This window comes from Crinia signifera, chromosome 2, assembly GCF_055691185.1.
Source record: "Crinia signifera chromosome 2, ASM5569118v1, whole genome shotgun sequence".
Classification (NCBI taxonomy): domain Eukaryota; kingdom Metazoa; phylum Chordata; class Amphibia; order Anura; family Myobatrachidae; genus Crinia; species Crinia signifera.
Window position 1 is genome coordinate 400,355,928 of NC_139218.1, and position 17,782 is coordinate 400,373,709.

General features: G+C 45.4%; 1 protein-coding gene across 1 annotated transcript; it reads left to right on the forward strand.

Moving 5' to 3' along the window:
* The first annotated feature begins 1,020 nt into the window (after nt 1-1,020).
* LOC146058624 (ecto-ADP-ribosyltransferase 5-like) lies at nt 1,021-15,404 on the forward strand. Its single transcript, XM_083170898.1, has 5 exons — nt 1,021-1,083; nt 4,184-4,868; nt 7,839-7,871; nt 8,165-8,294; nt 15,362-15,404. Exons 1-5 carry the CDS (start codon nt 1,021-1,023, stop codon nt 15,402-15,404), a joined length of 954 nt encoding a protein of 317 aa, XP_083027024.1.
* The last annotated feature ends 2,378 nt before the right edge of the window (nt 15,405-17,782 follow it).

The following is a 17,782-nucleotide window of genomic DNA, read 5'->3' on the forward strand; positions in this document are numbered from 1 at the left end:
CCCTCCCCACAGCCTAACCCTAACCGCTAGTACTTCACACTAACCCCTGCACCCCACCACCTAAACCTAAGCCCCCTCCCCACAACCTAACCCTATCACTAGTGCCTAACCCTAACCCCTGCACCTCGCCAACTAAACCTAACCCCCCCCCTCCCCACAGCCTGGCCCTAACTGATAGTACCTAACCCTAACACCTACACCCCGCCGCCTAAACCTAACCCCCACAGCCTAACCCTCCCACAGCCTAACCTTAAGCTACCCCCTCATGCCTAACCCTAACTGCTAGTGCCTAAACCTAGCTCCTCCTCTCCACAACCTAACCACAACCCTCCCCACTAGTAACGGAAACCTAACCCACCCTACCCACAACCTAACCCTAACTGCTAATGCCTAACACTAACACCTACACCCCGCCGCCTAAACCTAACCCCCACAGCCTAACCCTCCCACAGCCTAACCTTAAGCTACCCCCTCATTGCCTAACCCTAACTGCTAGTGCCTAAACCTAGCTCCTCCTAACCACAACCCTCCCCACTAGTAACGGAAACCTAACCCTACCCTACCCACAACTTAACCCTAACTGCTAATGCCTAACACTAACACCTACACCCCTCCGCCTAAACCTAACCCCCACAGCCCAGCCCTAAACTCCCTGGCCAACAGCCTAACCTTAAATTACCCCCTCACAGCCTAACCATAACCCTCCCCACTAGTGTCAAAATCTAACCCCTCTCCCCGCAACCTAACCCTATCCCTCCCACAATCTATCCCTAACCGCTAGTTCCTAACTCTGCCTCCCTACATCCTAAACTTACCCCCACAACTTACCCACCCCCCCACAGCCAACCCTAACCCTTTCCGCTAGTCCCTGACCCTAAATCGCCCCCCCACCCCACCCCTGGCCCACAGCCTAACAAGACCAACACCATTAATTAGAAGCACTAATAAGGTATGTAAATGAGGGAGAGAGAACTACAATGACATAATTACACGATGTCATTAATATCTTTATAGGTTACCATGGAGATGGAGACAAAGGTTACTGTCGCTGTATCTCTTCTGCAGTTGCTCATCTCTCCGCAGGTACAGTCACTACCGAATCTTCCTCTTCCTTTGAAGACACTGGATTATACTAGATTATATATGACGATTAACCCTTTGAGTGCCAACTTCTCTGTGAGAGATGTTCAAAATATCCGCTCACATTTTTAATATAAATTTACTAGCGACCCGCTCCTGCTTTGCAGGGGTACATATGTAATCTGGCGAAAATATACAAATCATGAATAGGGCAAATGTACTAATCTGCCTCATTCACCTGATTCGCATTATCCGATGTCATAGCTGTTTGTAGCCGTCATATTTGGTGTCCATATTTATGGCCGCCAAATACGTGTGATGTAGCAGATGCTGCCCTGTGTACAAAAACTGAATTAATAAATAAAAAAAGAAACAGCCTATGGTCCCCCCACCCGGCTACAACCAACCCCGGGCTCATAGAGCTGGTCCTGGTTCATAATATACGTGGGACAAAATGGCCAGAGCGCAGGCTTATAGCTATAAATGTGTAAGAAATATACTAATAAACGATTGGGTTAAGTTGTGGAACTACAAGTCCCAGCAAGCCTCCCTCACATGCAGGGACTTGGAGAACCACAAGTCCCAGCATGCAGGCCATTAAAGGGCCCGCTGGTACTTGTAGTCCTACAACTAAACCAATAGTCAAATAATACATCACACACACACACACACACACACACACACACACACACACACACACTGTAGAAAAGTAAAACATACATACTTACCTGTAGGTTCCACGGTAGACCAGTCCTCTTCTCCATGCAGAATACATAGGGTACCTGTGAAAGCAAATTATACTCACCTGGTCCTCCAGTGTAGATCGCATCCTCTTCGGTCCATGTAGGCATCTAGGGGTTAAGATAAGAAACCGAGGCGTCCCAATACTATAAAGAACTGGAACTGTTTACACCTGGGCCTGCTCCCCTGAACTGGGGGATTTGCTGGTGACGTCAGACACCGAGTGCTCCACCAGCCCATCAGCAGCAGGCTGATTGGCTCTTCGCGGCTCCATAAAAGGCCATGTTAAAGTTTAACATGGGTGTCTATGGAGCTGCACAAAGCCAATCAGCCACGGAGCTCCCCCGGAGCCGGCTCCTGATTGGCGGGGGGACCCAGTGAATGACGTCAACGGGAAATCCCTTATTCTTGGAAAGTAGCTTCAAGTGTGAACACACTGGCGGCTTCTTAGTCTGGTGGTACGGGCTACTCGCTTTGTTTTATGTAACTACCGTGGATGCTACATGGAACGAAGAGGAAGCAATCTACGCAGGAGGAGCTGATGAGTTCACAGGTACCCCTATGGATTCCTACTGGAGAAGAGAACTTGCCTATGGTGGACCCTAAATGTAAGTATATATGGGTGATTGTAATATGTATTAAAGTTGTACTTTATTTTTGTGTGTGTGTTTTATGTGGCTATTGGTTTTGTTGTAGAACAGCTCATTAATGCCCCGCATGCTGGGACTTGTGGTTCTCCAAGTCCCTGCATGTGGGGGAGGTTTGTTGGGAATAGTTTATCAGTTTTTTTTTTACACTTTTGCCATCTGCCCGATGCCCACCACCCAGGGGCACCGAGATTCCACAGGAAGGGGGGGGGGGGGGGGCTGGGCTGACATGATTTGTCTAGGGGACCTTATATTATAATAAGTGTCCCCCAGCTGTGACATGACACCGCTGGCTGTTTGAGCCCAGTGCTGATTGCCTAAATACGCGGGTCCCCTACTCATTTTTGTCTCCCATATTTTTGGAACCAAGACCAGGCCATGAGCCTGGTGCTAGTTATAGAATACAGGGAGACCCGGGCTTTTTCCCCCCTGTAAGACGGACTCAATGAACCCGGGGTTATAGCCAGAGCGAAGGGACCCCACCCTGTTTTTTTTTTATTTATTCTTATTTTTACACTTTAAAGCCTGCATGGATCTGACTGATGTGACTGATATGACGGATCTGATTGGTATAACGGATCTGACTGATCTGACTGATCCATGCAGGCTTCAGACAAATGCTCTTTAAGGCCCTTATTCTGAATCGGACGGTACGGCCCGCGTGCGGCCGTACCGCCGATGTTTTTAGTCTGCACATGCGCAGAGGTCAATCTGCGCATGTGCAGCCCCATTCGCCGCAGACGTATTTCGTCCGCCGCAAAGGGGGCGTATAGGGGCGTGAGGGGCTTCATACCCTCATTTCCCTATGTATACGCCCCGCGTTTCATGGGCGTTCCCATGCAAACGCGGGGCGTATGCATGCTAATCAGGGTATGACGCCACTGATGGGGGCGGAAAGCTGACGTCGCCGGATGTCAGCTCTCAGCCCCCATACAAGCTATCACACGGACGATTGTCCGTGTGGTCTCAGCTTGCGGGAGCTGCTGTGGCGTGCGGCCCTGCCTTCGATGGTCGACGACCATCGAATGCAGGGGGCAGCTCCCACCATGGTGGAGGCGTACGCCCCACCATTTTTATGCGGATCGCCAGCCGTCCGTGTACGGACGGCCGTGGCGATCCGTCTCGTGGGCGGGGATTGGTTTGTGCGGCCGGAGCACCGTGTGCGGCTCCGGCCGCACCAACCAGAATAAGGGCCTAAACGTGGTGCACTTGTCATTCATATATACTGCTCATTTCATATCTGAATTCACCAGTACAAATGATTGTAATTTTGCCGATCACAGAACTCTATGACCACATACGTGTTCTATCGATTGTGTATACATTCGTACAGCCAAATTCAGCTGACCTTGCCGTATATAAATACAGGAAATCAGCCGCATTAGGGTGATTGTAAATTAGCCGGACATCAAATAGGCACAAATGGCTGCATTCATACCCATTCAATCTCAGTAAATTTAGACCATGTGTTACTGATAGTCGATTGCCTCAATAAACTTTCTGTAATTGTTCTAGGAGGAATCAGCATCACCAGCAATGCACATCAGAGATGTCAATTGCTCCATGACACCTGATGCGGCACTGGTGGGTGTTGCGGAAATAGGCATGGCTTCTCAAAAGGGGGTGTGGCTTTCCAGAAGGAGGTGTGGACCCCCATTTTTATTGCTCCGTGGGTCCAGAAGATATTTCTAACAATTTCCCAACATCTCTTGTAGATGGGCTGCTGGGCCCAGGATCTGAGCATGGTCCCAGACGCGTTTGACGATCAGTATCTCTGCTGCAGAGAGAGCATGGAGCGTGACGCACCAAAGATTCTGCAGCAGGAAAAGAGACACCGCCAGTTTGCTGAGTTGTGGGATGCCGCCTGGAGTCGCTGGCAGGCAAAGAAAGGAGGATTGGTGCTTCCTGATATGTTTACGGATGAGTACGGAACCGCTGTTGTGTTGTACACCATGCCAGGCCCCATCTATGGGCAGCTAAACAGAAACGTGTCCATCGCCGGGCAGTCCAGAGATTATTACATGAAGCATTTCCACTTTAAAGCTCTGCACTTCTACCTGACGAGAGCACTACAGGTTCTGGGGAAAGGTTGTGCTCAGAGGTACGAGGTGTACAGGGGAACAACACGCACCTTAAATGTACATAATAAATTTAGATATGGACAGTTTGCGTCATCATCTCTCAGTTACAGTACAGCTCAAGGATTCGGAACAGCGACATTATTTCATATATCAACCTGTTTCGGAGCCTCCATTTCCGCTATTTCAGTATTTCCAGATGAACAAGAAGTCTTAATTCCTGTCGCAGAAACATTTGACATGATGAAAAAAACAGGAAACACGTATGAGGTGAAGAGCACCGGCCAACTGTGCAGCTACTATGACTGTGCCTACCTAGGAGGTGAGTGTGATGTCACTGAGTGTACCTAGGCGGTGAGTGTGATGTCACTGAGTGTACCGAGGCGGTGAGTGTGATGTCACTGAGTGTACCGAGGCGGTGAGTGTGATGTCACTGAGTGTACCTAGGCGGTGAGTGTGATGTCACTGAGTGTACCGAGGCGGTGAGTGTGATGTCACTGAGTGTACCTAGGCTGTGAGTGTGATGTCACTGAGTGTACCGAGGCGGTGAGTGTGATGTCACTGAGTGTATCTAGGTGTGATGTCACTGAGTGTACCTAGGCGGTGAGTGTGATGTCACTGAGTGTACCTGGGAGGTGAGTGTGATGTCACTGAGGGAACCTAGGCGGTGAGTGTGATGTCACTGAGTGTACCTAGGAGGCGACTGTGATGTCACTGAGTGTATCTAGGTGGTGAGTTTGATGTCACTGAGTGTACCTGGGAGGTGAGTGTAATGTCACTGAGGGAACCTAGGCGGTGTGTGTGATGTCACTGAGTGTACCTAGGAGGCGACTGTGATGTCACTGAGTGTACCTAGGTGGTGAGTTTGATGTCACTGAGTGTACCTGGGAGGTGAATGTGGTGTCGCTGACTGTACCTAGGCGGCGAGTGTGATGTCACTGACTGTACCTAGGTTTTGAGTGTGATGTCACTGAGTCTACCCAGGAGGTGGGTGTACTGTCACTGTCTTTACAAATGGCAAGCTCAGACAAATTTGGCAAAAGAATTAATAAACCATTGATGGAACCCGGACACAAATGGCCATATAGGTCTAATGTACAATCATTCTTAAGCCTGAACTCAGCTAAAAACATGAATAGAAAATCTGACCCATTTTCAACAGTATCTGATGAAGCAGCACGTATCAGTGAGATATATGTGCAAGGATCAGTCAGATATGTGCACGGAGCAGTCCGATATGTGTACGGACCAGTCCGATATGTGCCTGCTTCTCTGTGCTAAACTGAGAATAAATAAATAATAATAATAACCCCCCCCCGGGTTCCCCTCGTATTCAGAAACCAACAGTCCTGGTTACAAAAATGTTGGTTACAAACCAGCACCAGGCTCCAAAAGCCAGCAGTTTAATACCACAGCCGGAGGATACTTTTTAAATAAGGTCCACAGCCAAAGCATTACTCATGTGGATGAAGCCCAGGGCTATCCCCAGCACCCCTGGGTAGTGGGGGCAGGGTTAATAGCAGCTAAAGTATAAAATAAAAGATGAAAAAAGCATTGGGTCCTGCTGTGGGGGCCATTGGGTACTGCTTTGCGGGGCATTGGGTCCTGCTGTGGGGGGAATTGGGTCCTGCTGTGGGGGGCATTGCGAATCCAGGGGTTAAAATGGAAACTGAGGAACCACAAGTATGTTTACACATGCGACAACCTCCCAAGAATGAGGGGAACCCCACTGACATAAGTCAATAGGACTCCCCTCAGGCTATCAGGCTGTGTACATGTAATGAATTTACAAGGTGCGTCTATGGACGGTTCTCACCATAGGAGCCCCTGTTATGAGTTTATTGTGGAGTCCTATGGTGGGAACTGGCAAATCAGCCTGACCAAAGTCAATTGGGATCAACCACAAATGTGATATACACCATGCCGAAGATTCACAAGTCCCTGGTGTCACCCCCTAGTCGCCCAATTATCTCGGCACGCACTTCTTTATACAGCAGTGTCTCAAAAGATCTTGATCATTATCTACTGTACAACCCCTGATTGTGGAGGAAGCCTCATTCTTCAGAGACTCATGTGCTTCTGAAACTGACAGACTTACCTGAACATCTCTTATTGTGTATCATTGACGTTGTTACACTGTACACAAGTATTCCACAAAGAGAGAGTCTGGAGAGTGTTCCCTCATTCATCCTAGCATGTCCGGACTATCTAGGCCCAGAAGTGGGATTTTTCGTTATCCTTTTATGAGAAGACACTAGTGCACAACTATTTCATGTTTGATAACAAAGGGTGTGAAATGGGCTCACACATTGCCCCCTCTTCCGACATTTATATCTTTCAAGTCCAAAAGGAAGTCCTCTTAAACAATCATGAATTCTCCCAACACATCGCCTTCTTCTGTCGCTATATTGATGACATTCTGGTAGTTTGGTAGGGGCTTGTCAGTTTGAGAATGCCATGAAAAACATCAAACAAATGCAGGAGTTCATCAAATTTACCCGTAATTATAGCGATAAATTGATACATTAACTGGATGTATCCTTTTGCTGGGATGGACAAGATTTGGTTACCCAAATATTTCATAAACCAATAGATGCCAACATCTTACATGCACACAGCCATCACCCTAAAAAAGGCCTTCCATCTTCAAAGTTATTGCGTATCCTTAAGATTACAAAAAATGTTGAGTGTGCCACAATAGAGTTCGATGCCATGCTACAACAATTCCTACAGAGGGGACATCCACTTAAAGATTTGGAAACAGCTAAGAAAAAACATCCTAGATGATCCTTATAGGAGCTTTATGGTGATCCTTGAGCAGCTTGTATCACTTTCTCTTTCTTTGGACTTTCGCTAGTATCTGCCTCCTCGGATCTTTTGCTACAATCTTTTTTTATGTAATTTATCTCAACATTTGCAAATACCACATTGCTTGAATGTAGTTTTGCAGTTTTTGAGTGTCTAGGTGAGGGCTGCTGGTACTAGGTGCTCGCTGGGCGAGGAACGATGGGTGCTGGGGGATGCTGTGCTGTTGGAGCGTTGCTGGGTCAGAGGCGGAACAAGTGGTGGTGCAGCTGGTGTATTGTACTGGAACCCACCGCAATAAAGGGGCGCACAGCAGATGGCAGTATAACAGCGCTAAGCATGGTGGTGGAATTATCCACTAGGTGGCAAACATGAACATTTAGCCTAGGGCATTACATTTGCTATGGCCGGCTCTGCATCGCCCCCTCTTGTCCTTCATTTTTGCATTCGTTCTCAAAATTTCACAGTGTTATTTCTGTACTTACAGGAGAAAAAAGAAAACAACCCGTGTGTTATTCAGGTAAGGGGATCATACATACATATGGATAGTGGTAGATGCTCAATTAGTTCAGTAAAACCCCTTAGGTGCATGCAAGGGAGGGGATCATTCATGTAATGTTTGGCCCCATATTTTGGGAACCAGGACCAGCCTATGAGCCTGGTGCTGGTTATAGAAATACAGGTGGACCCCAACTTTTTTCCCCCCTGTATTTTTTCAACCAGGACTGGCTCAATGACATTGGGGCTGGTAATTGCCGGATGGGGGGACCACACACCATATTTTTTATTAATTAATTCTATTTTTTTACAGAGAGAAGCCTTGCATGGATCTGACTGATCTGACTGATATGACGGATCTGATTGATATGACTGACATGACTGATATGATGGATCTGACTGATATGATGGATCTAACGGACATGACTGATATGATGGATCTAACGTACATGACTGATATGATGGATCTGACTGATCTGATCGATCTGACTGATATGACAGATCTGACTGATATGATAGATCTGCCGGATCTGACTGATATGACGGATCTGACTGATATGAATGATATAACGGATCTGACTGATATGATGGATCTGATTGATATGATGGATCTGACTGATATGACGGATCTCACTGATATGACTGATCTGACTGATATGACGGATCTGACTGGTATGACTAATATGACTGATATGACGAATCTCACTGATATGACGGATCTGACTGATATGACGGATCTGACTGATATGATGGATCTGGCTGATATGACGGATCCAACTTATATGATGGATCTGACTGATCTGACTGATCTAATTGATATGAATGGTATGACGGATCTGACTGATATGACTGATCTGACTGATATGATGGATCTGGCTGATATGACGGATCTAACTTATATGACAGATCTGACTGATATAAATGATATGACTGATCTGACTGATCCGTGCAGGCTTCAGGCCAATGCGTCTGGAAAATTAGGAATATTTTTGGGTACTTGTGTACTAGCACCGCGCCCACTATATTAGGTCGCACGACATATAATCGCATCGCATCGCATGGCATACACCCGATGCACAGCGATGCAATGCGATTTTAAATTGTATAAGCCCCCTATACGATGTTTAATTGTATAAGCACCCTAATGGGGACTTACAATGTTAAATGCACCCCCACGTCACCCCAGTATGAACGCCAACCCGAAGCGTGGCGAGCGCAGCGAGCCTGCGAGGGGCGGCGGTACGCGTCCTACGACCTTTTCATACCCCCACTATCCACGTCGGCGTGGATTTGATTTTATATAGTGTGGCGAGCGCAGCGAGCCACCGAGCCCGAAGAGAGGCGAGGGGACGCCTATTACTTTACATGTATTCTGCGTCCCCTCGCGTGGCACGTTTTGGGCTGGGTGACTCGATGCGCTCGCCACACTATATAAAATCAACTCCATGCCGACGTGAATAGTGGTAGTATGAAAAGGTCATAGGACGCATAACGCTGCATACGATTTGCATATGATTTGGTATACGATATGGCATGCAATCCGCGGGTGTGGGTGCCGTGATAATGCACAAGTACCGCATTTTCCAGGTGTATTTTAGGGACAATTACCGGCCGTATATACAATACAGCATGATATCTGGTATCAGCAGGTAGAAAGAAAGAAGTAATAATGCCATTGTGTAGGTCATTGCGTCTCGTGCACAAAGGGGGGTGCGGGCGCAAGTGCGTCACATGCACAATAAAGGACGCATTTGCCAGGGCTCCATGTTACATACTGGCAACTGCCTCTTTTTCAAGTCACCACTATCCAGCCCGATGCGTGGCGAGTGCAGTGACCCCCGCGAGGGGATGCGGTACGTGTCCTCCTGACCTGTTCATACCCCCACTATCCACGTTGGCGTGGAGTTGATTTTATAAAGTGTGGCGAGCGTAGCGAGCCCTGCGAGAAGACGTGGATTACTTGACATGTATTCTGCGTCCCATCACCGGTCGCTCTGTGCTCGCCATGCTTGGGGCTCGCCTTGCGCGGGGCTCGCTGCGCTCGCGACACTTTATACAATCAACTCCGAACCATCATTTTCTATCTTCTATAAATAAGCATTATACATGTTGTGTCCTTACAGGGGAGCCGGGCCGAGGACCTGCGTGTAATTCAGGTAAGAAATGGTGTAATTAACGCCCTAATGGCAGAAAGCCCGTAACCAGTAATTGTGTCATTTATTCTGTATTTCATATAATCTATTTATAACATATCTACAGTATCTATCTATCTATCTATCTATCTATCTATCTATCTATCTATCTTATATCTACAGTATATCTATCTATCTATCTATCTATCTATCTATCTATCTATCTATCTATCTATCTCTCTATCTATCATATATCTACAGGCTATCTATCTATCTATCTATCTATCTATCTATCTATCTATCTATCTCATATCTATCTAAAGCCCTGTACACACGCTAACATTTGCTTTAGATTTGATGTTAGATTTGATTTTCTATTAGATCTGGCATTAGATCTTCCCATTCGATTTGGCATTAGATCTGTACTTTTGCATTCGATTCGATTCCACAATGTAGGCACAATGTACTCATTCGATTTACTGGATCGAATTCAAAATTTTCTTGGCTGCACAGTAGATTTTTCTATTCGATTTTGAGAAAACGGGAGCGAATCGAATGCAGATCAAAGTGTCCTAAAAACCATTCGATGTGGATTCGATTTTGCTTCTATAAGCAAAAGGAAGCCAGTGTGGTTTACTAAAGAGGTATCAACTAGTGTAAAAGCAAAAAAGATGGCCTTTAGGACATACAGGCAGACTCAAAATAATAATGACAAAGAAGTGTATCTTGCTAGACGCAAGGTGGCTAAGAAAGTGATCAGGCGTGCCAAGGCACAAGCTGAGGAGAAAATGGCTCAGTCAGTAGATAAAAGAAACAAAACTTTTTTTAAGTATATAAGTGAAAGGAAAAAATCAAATGGAGGAATAATAAGACTGCGGACAGACACTGAGAATTTGGTGGAGGGAGACAAGGCAATTGCAGATCATCTAAATAATTACTTTTGCGCCGTATACACTATAGAAGGAGAAGGGACCACAGTTAAGTTGCAAGGACATTCATAAAAATAAGGTAGATGAAAGTACATTTACTAGGGAGAAAGTTTTAACAGAACTTTCAAGTCTGAAAGTGGATAAATCAATGGGGCCAGACAGAGTGCATCCAAGGATACTAAAAGAACTAAAAGATGTGTTGGTAGCACCATTAACAGATTTATTTAAACAGTCACTAGATACAGGTGCAGTTCCAGAGGACTGGAGAAGAGCAAATGTAGTTCCACTGCACAAAAGCGGAAGCAAAGAAGAAGCAAGTAACTGCAGACAAGTGAGCTTTACATCAGTAGTAGGGAAATTAATGGAAACTATTAAAATAAAGAATAGTGGAATATCTTAAATTAAACAACTTACAGGATCCAAAACAGCATGGTTTTACTGCAGGGAGATCATGCCAAACAAGTCTCATTGACTTTTTTGACTCCGTAACCAAAATACTAGATGAAGGGGGGGCTGTAGATGTGGCATATCTAGACTTTAGTAAGGCATTTGACACTGTCCCACATCGCAGGATGCTAAATAAACTGTGGGATTAGATTATAAAACAATTAAATGGATAAGAACCTGGTTGCAGGATAGGAAACAGACAGTTGTAGTAAATGGAGTGCATTCTATGGAGGGACATGTTACCAGTGGAGTACCCCAGGGATCTGTACTTGGACCAGTTCTCGTTAATATCTTTGTTAGTGACGTTGCAAATGGTATTGAAGGGAAAGTATGCCTTTTTGCAGATGACACAAAGATATGCAACAGAGTAGACACACCAGGAGGGGTAAATTAAAATGACTGATGATCTAAGTAAACTTGAGAATTGGTCAAGAGAATGGCAACTACAGTTTAATGCTAAAAAATGCAAAATTATGCACTTGGGACCCAAAGGCTCAATATAGTATCAAGGGTACTATAATGGAAACTACTGAGGAGGAACGAGATCTAGGAGTCACTATTTCAAGTGACTTAAAGGCAGGAAAGCAATGTAGCAAAGCAATGAGGAAGGCTAGTCAGATGCTTGGTTGCCATACCTCCCAACATTTGGCTTAAAGAAATAGGGACACTCGCGCGGCGAAGCCGCGCGAGCGCCCGAAAAGGGGGCGCGGCGTATGCAAATGAGGGCGCGGCTTATGCTAATTAGCCGCGACCTCATTTTCATACGAGAATAGACGCTGTGCGCATGCGCACAGCGTCTATTCTACTAGATTGGGGGGTCTCCCAACTGCCACCCCCCGCAGCGGGACAATGCCTGCCGCGGGTGGGACAGAGGGACAGGACCCGAAAATCGGGACTGTCCCTCTAAAATCGTGACAGTTGGGAGGTATGGGTTGCATAGGGAGAGGAATCAGTAGCAGAAAGAAAGACGTAATAATGGCACTGTATAGGTCATTGGTACGACCTCATCTGGAATACCGTGTCCAGTTCTGGAGACCATATCTTCAGAAGGATATAAATACATTGGCAACTAAAATGGTGCATGGCCTACATCCCAAAACGTACCAGGAAAGACTAAAATATCTTAACATGTATACTTTAGAGCAGAGAAGGGAAAGGGGGGACATGATAGAAATCTTCAAATATATCAAGGGTTTTAACATAGAACAGGAGGGAAGTTTTCTTCAAAGGAAAAGAAGTAATAGAACACGAGGGCATGCACTGACACTAGAGGGAGGAAGATTCAGGGGAAATGTTAGAAAGAATAACTTCACAGAAAGGGTAGTGGATACGTGGAATAGCCTCCCATCAGAGGTGGTAGAGGCTAAGACAGTAGAACAATGTAAACCTGCTTGGGATAGGCACAGTGCTATTTTTCAGAAGGAACTAGCAGGAACTCAGTTCCTGAACCTAATTAAATATGACATCATCAGGAACTGAAAATCTACTTTTCATAAGATAAGTTTTATTTTAAAGTCACATGTGAGTGCCTTTGTTTCTAAATACAATATATACATCTATCTCTCCCTACCTCTCTCTATTATATATGTTTCTTTTTATTTAATTGATCCACCCCCAGACCTGCAGTTCCTGAACCTATTTTTCCAGAAAAATAGTACTGGATAGGCATATTGATATCCTTACAAAGAAATAAGGGTCAAAATCTATCCATCTATCATTTATCTACAGTCTATCTCTCTCTCTCTCTCTCTGCGGCCGCACAGGGCACTGACTCGAGCCGCAGTCCAGGACAGATACAGGGGGAGGCAGGTGGCACCTGGGCAGCGTGAAGCGCCTGGGGGCTGTGGGTGCAGTGGCGGAGCGGGCAGACCACTGTGTCCGGGAAGCACTGAGCGGACACTGTGGACATCAGCGGCAGAATTTGAAAATTCAAATGATAGGCTGGCCACTGACTGGCTGAGAGTGCTCTTTCTCTCAGCCAATCAGTGGCCTCTGCGCCCTCAGTGTCCCCCATGAGTATAACCAGACCCGGGCTTTTTGAGCTGGTCCTGATTGCAGAAATACAGGGGGACGAGCACCGGGCTCCAACAGCTAGTGGTGTCATGCCACAGACGGGGAACCCCCAGCCAAAACATGACATCATGGCTGGTCCCTGGGGAAGTGGGGCCTTATCCAATAACTCAATAAAGGTCCCCCCCCATTCCAGGGCACCCCCCGGCCTGGGCCAGAGCTGTCCCCAGGCCTCACTGGGCACCAGGCTGATGGTGTAAAATTAAATGGCTAAAAAAGGTTAAACCTAAGTATTGAGTTTTGTAGTAGAACTACAAGACCCAGCAAGCCTCCTTCGCATGCAGAGACTTGGAGAACCACAAGCACCAGCATGCGGGCATTAATGGGCCAGCTGGGACTTGTGGTCCCACCACAGTTAAAGTGTCATTTTATTTCACATCCATAACTACCTATCTTGATCACGTAGGTTCAGTCCCCTTGTCCAGTAGAGATTCAGAAAGGGTACCTGTGACAATAAATAAACTTGCCATCTATCTGTGTAGATCGCATCCTCTTCTTTCAATTTAGCATCCAAGGGGTTATAAATCAAAAATCGAGAAAAACCCAGTCCATACAAACTGAAAGACACCTATGTATACACATATGCTTCCTTCCCCCGAATGTCGGGTCCCCCGCGACTCCTGTTACTGCAGGACCCGGCAGCCAATCAGGGAATGCCATGTCAGCAGCAGTGCTCCCCTGACTGGCTAAGCTCCACTGACCTGTCAGTCAAGCGGCAGCCTAACCCTAACCCCCCACCCCACACATTCTGTAAGCGTCCCTCGCAGCATCTTATCCCCGGCCCCCACAGTCTAAGCCCAAGTTCCGATTGGCATGCAGTCCGGATGACATCATCAATGTTGGGGTACATAAGAGCCCTTTTTTTGGGGTACATAAGAGCCCTTATTCTGGTTGACTCACTCGGGCATTAAGTCGCACCCTTGCGAATTATCCATAACCCGTCCTGTGAATGGTGGTACGACCCGCCCCCCTTCGCTTGCCTGGCATGCGCATTGATATTTGACATAAACATCCATTCGCATGCTAGTGGGAACCTCCCCTGAGTTGGTGAAGGCGCGCGCATATGTAAGGGGGGTCCAGACCACTTGTGCATATGCGTGTTGGATTCCAGGGAATAGGGCGGGCAGCTGACATTGAGTTATGTCAGCCGTCCTTCCCCCGCACGTGCGTCACGACCGCATTACCATGTTTACGCCCAGCATTTTCATGGGTACGCTGGGCGTTCACATATGCTAATGGCCCAGGCCGGCATCCCACGCCCCTCTCCACCCCCCGCTCAAAAGGCAGGGAGTGTACACTTGGCGAACAGATTTTTCACCGAGTTCGCACCCTCCCAGTGTATATAAATGTGCAGAAAATCGGCCCCGGTGCGAATTCGTACACGGCCAAATCAACCAGAATAAGGGCCAATATCTGCTCAGAGTCCATAGATGGATCTGAAAAAGTTAAAATCCATTTCGGATTAGCTTCAACTTTTTAGGCCTTGAGGCTACTGGGATGGGTCATTCCGACAGATGGGAAGACCATGGCCGTAATCCTGACAGCCGGCATCCTGAACATAAGTATGCCAAGAATGGTGAGGGTGCAGGGTAGAAGGGGCTGAGAATTAGACTGTGAGGGGGTTATGTTACGGGGAGAGGACAGGGTTAGGCTGGGAAGATTAGGGTTAGGCCACAGGAGTAGGAGGGTTAGGGATAGGTGCAGACAGGGAGGGTTGGGGTCTGTTCCTATGAGTTTCTAGGCATCAGGATGACACTGTTGGCCAAGTGACTAGGGCTGGCATCTCCTACTGTACTGTTATGCTGCCAGTCACACTGCTGCCCCCTCCACCGCACCTTCTCCAGCCCTGGTTGGTAGTTTGCCAGCACCAGCTGTTGTTCTGCCTCTTCCTTCTGTTCCTGTGGTTTCTCCCACTATCTCTTCTGTTGTTTTAGGTTCATCCCATGTAGTGGTGGCTCCCAGGCCCGGTTGGCATGAAGAACCTGGCAGTGGTGACTACATGAATTCTGGAGATAATCCTTCGGGGGATGGTGAGCATTCTGGAAATGTATATGCTCTTAGTCTAGCGATAGTAGTGCGTCCTCCAGGTCACTGAGTAGACAACACAAAATGATGCAGAGAAGCAGTTCTTTATACAAAGAGTCGAGTTGTTCAGCCCCGTTCACCTCTCTGTCCACCATTAGGTGCTGGTGGCGACCGTGCGCATTTAACCCAGAGATATACCAGGGATTTGCGCAAGTGCGTCAAGAAGAGAATTGTTATAGGGCAGTGTGATGTCAGATTATATTGCTGCTGATATTGATACTTTTTTTTTTTTTTTATAATTTTTATTACGTTTTTCTATTATTCAAACATAAATGTAAATAGTACGTGGTAAAGATAGACATTCAAGTATCATGTATATATCAATCAATACATCAAACAATATTTCTCTTCCAAGAAAGATTTGCCATAATAACAGTATGTTTATACTAATATAGTTGTTAGCACTAACTATTTTCCAATAGAACCTTTATCATTTCAATCAATATGCATCTATATTATATAGTTATGTATACCTCTGTTATTATGGTTTTCATCTATAACATTTTGAGTTACTATCTTACTATTTCTAAAATTCTAAACATGTAACATAAAGACAATAGACCGGGGAGACAAGGTAAGTATGGGAGGAAGAATTAAGGAAGGGGGGGGGGGGGAGGGGGGGGGGGTATTTTAATTACTTGTCCTAGAACCATATAAATTCTCTTATCTCTTATCTCTGTCAGTCGTAAAAGGAGTGAGTTATTCCATTTTTACTTGTAGTGGTAGTCACCACTGAATTAGTACATGCAATATTTGAATTTTTTTTATCAAACACATGATATAGATATTATGTACTGTAAGACATTACATTTTCAATTTGGTTTCTTTGAGGTGTATCCAAAGTGTTTATAAAGGGAGTCCATTTCTGGTAAAAGGTTTTTGCACCCCTTACTAGGTCAAGTCTTGCATATCGTCTTTCGAAGGACAGTATCTGTAGTAGCTTTTGTTTGAGTTCAGCAACAGTAGGGGCTGTTTTTTTCGTCCAATGTATAAGGACACATTTTCTTGCCGTGGTTATAATCATAATTAAGAGTGATAGCGTGTGTTTACTTAGGCCATCGTGTTGCCAGGTTTGATAGGATAGTCCCATACACGCTGCTATGTCCAATGTAAAGGAAAAGTAGAATATTGTATTTATATATTGAATAATCTTGTTCCAAAATCGCTTCATTTTGTAGCAGTCCCACATGCAATGTTGGAAGTCTGCATTTTGTTTTCCACATTTTATACAATCTCCTTTTTCATCTTGAACCATGTATTTTCGTCTATGTGGGGTTATATATGCTCGATGTAATGTTCTAACATACACTTCTTGAAGATATACAGATTTTAATGCAGAGATCGATGATTCATGTGAATCTAACAGAATGGAGACATCTTTTATCATTGGTATGTCTGAATTCCATTTGGAACAGAGTGTTGTCCACTGTGGGTCTTTAAGGACATCTATCGTCATTAATAGGGTATATAAATATTTAACCTTATATGGTTTTCCTGAAGCATAACTGAGTAATGTATCAATGTTTGTTATTTGTGTAGTTGTTTCTATCTTAGTATTAATTATTAATGGAGTTTTTAAAGAAAGCAGAAAGTGTCTAACTTGCAAAAACATAAATAAGTGGGTCTTTGGTAAGTCATATTTTAGTGCTAATTGTTGAAAGGTGTAGAGATTTCCTCCAGGGTCGAACATTTTGGAAGAAGTATCCAAACCTTTCCCTCTCCATAGCTTGAATCCTTTATTTTGAATAGAAGGGATGAAGAGAGGATTACCCCACAGCAGGATATAATGAGTAATATGAGGGTTTCTCTTAGTCTTCTTGTTGATGTTTGTCCAAGCCACATGTGCATCACGGAACAAGATGTGTGTTCTAAATTTCTGAGGAACTTTATTTATGTTTGAGTGTATCAGTGCGCTAGGGGAATAGGGGGAGAAGATTGCACAATCCAGACTATAGTCTGTATAATTAGAAGAGGCCGTTATCCAATCAAGGGTGTATCTAAAAAATATTGCATCTGAGTATGCTGCTAAGTCCGGGTAACCCAGTCCTCCTTGAGATTTTAAAGTTTTAATCTTTTGTTTGGCGATTCTCGGCCTTTTATTCTGCCATATGAATTTAGTAAAAATTGAGTCTAGTTTGATAATATCAGAGGAGGTTAAGGCTATGGGGAGCATTTGCATGCTATAAAAGATTTTTGGGAAGATTATAGCCTGTATTACCGCTAATCTACCCAAGAGTGACAACGGTAGGTCCTTCCATGTTTCCAATTTG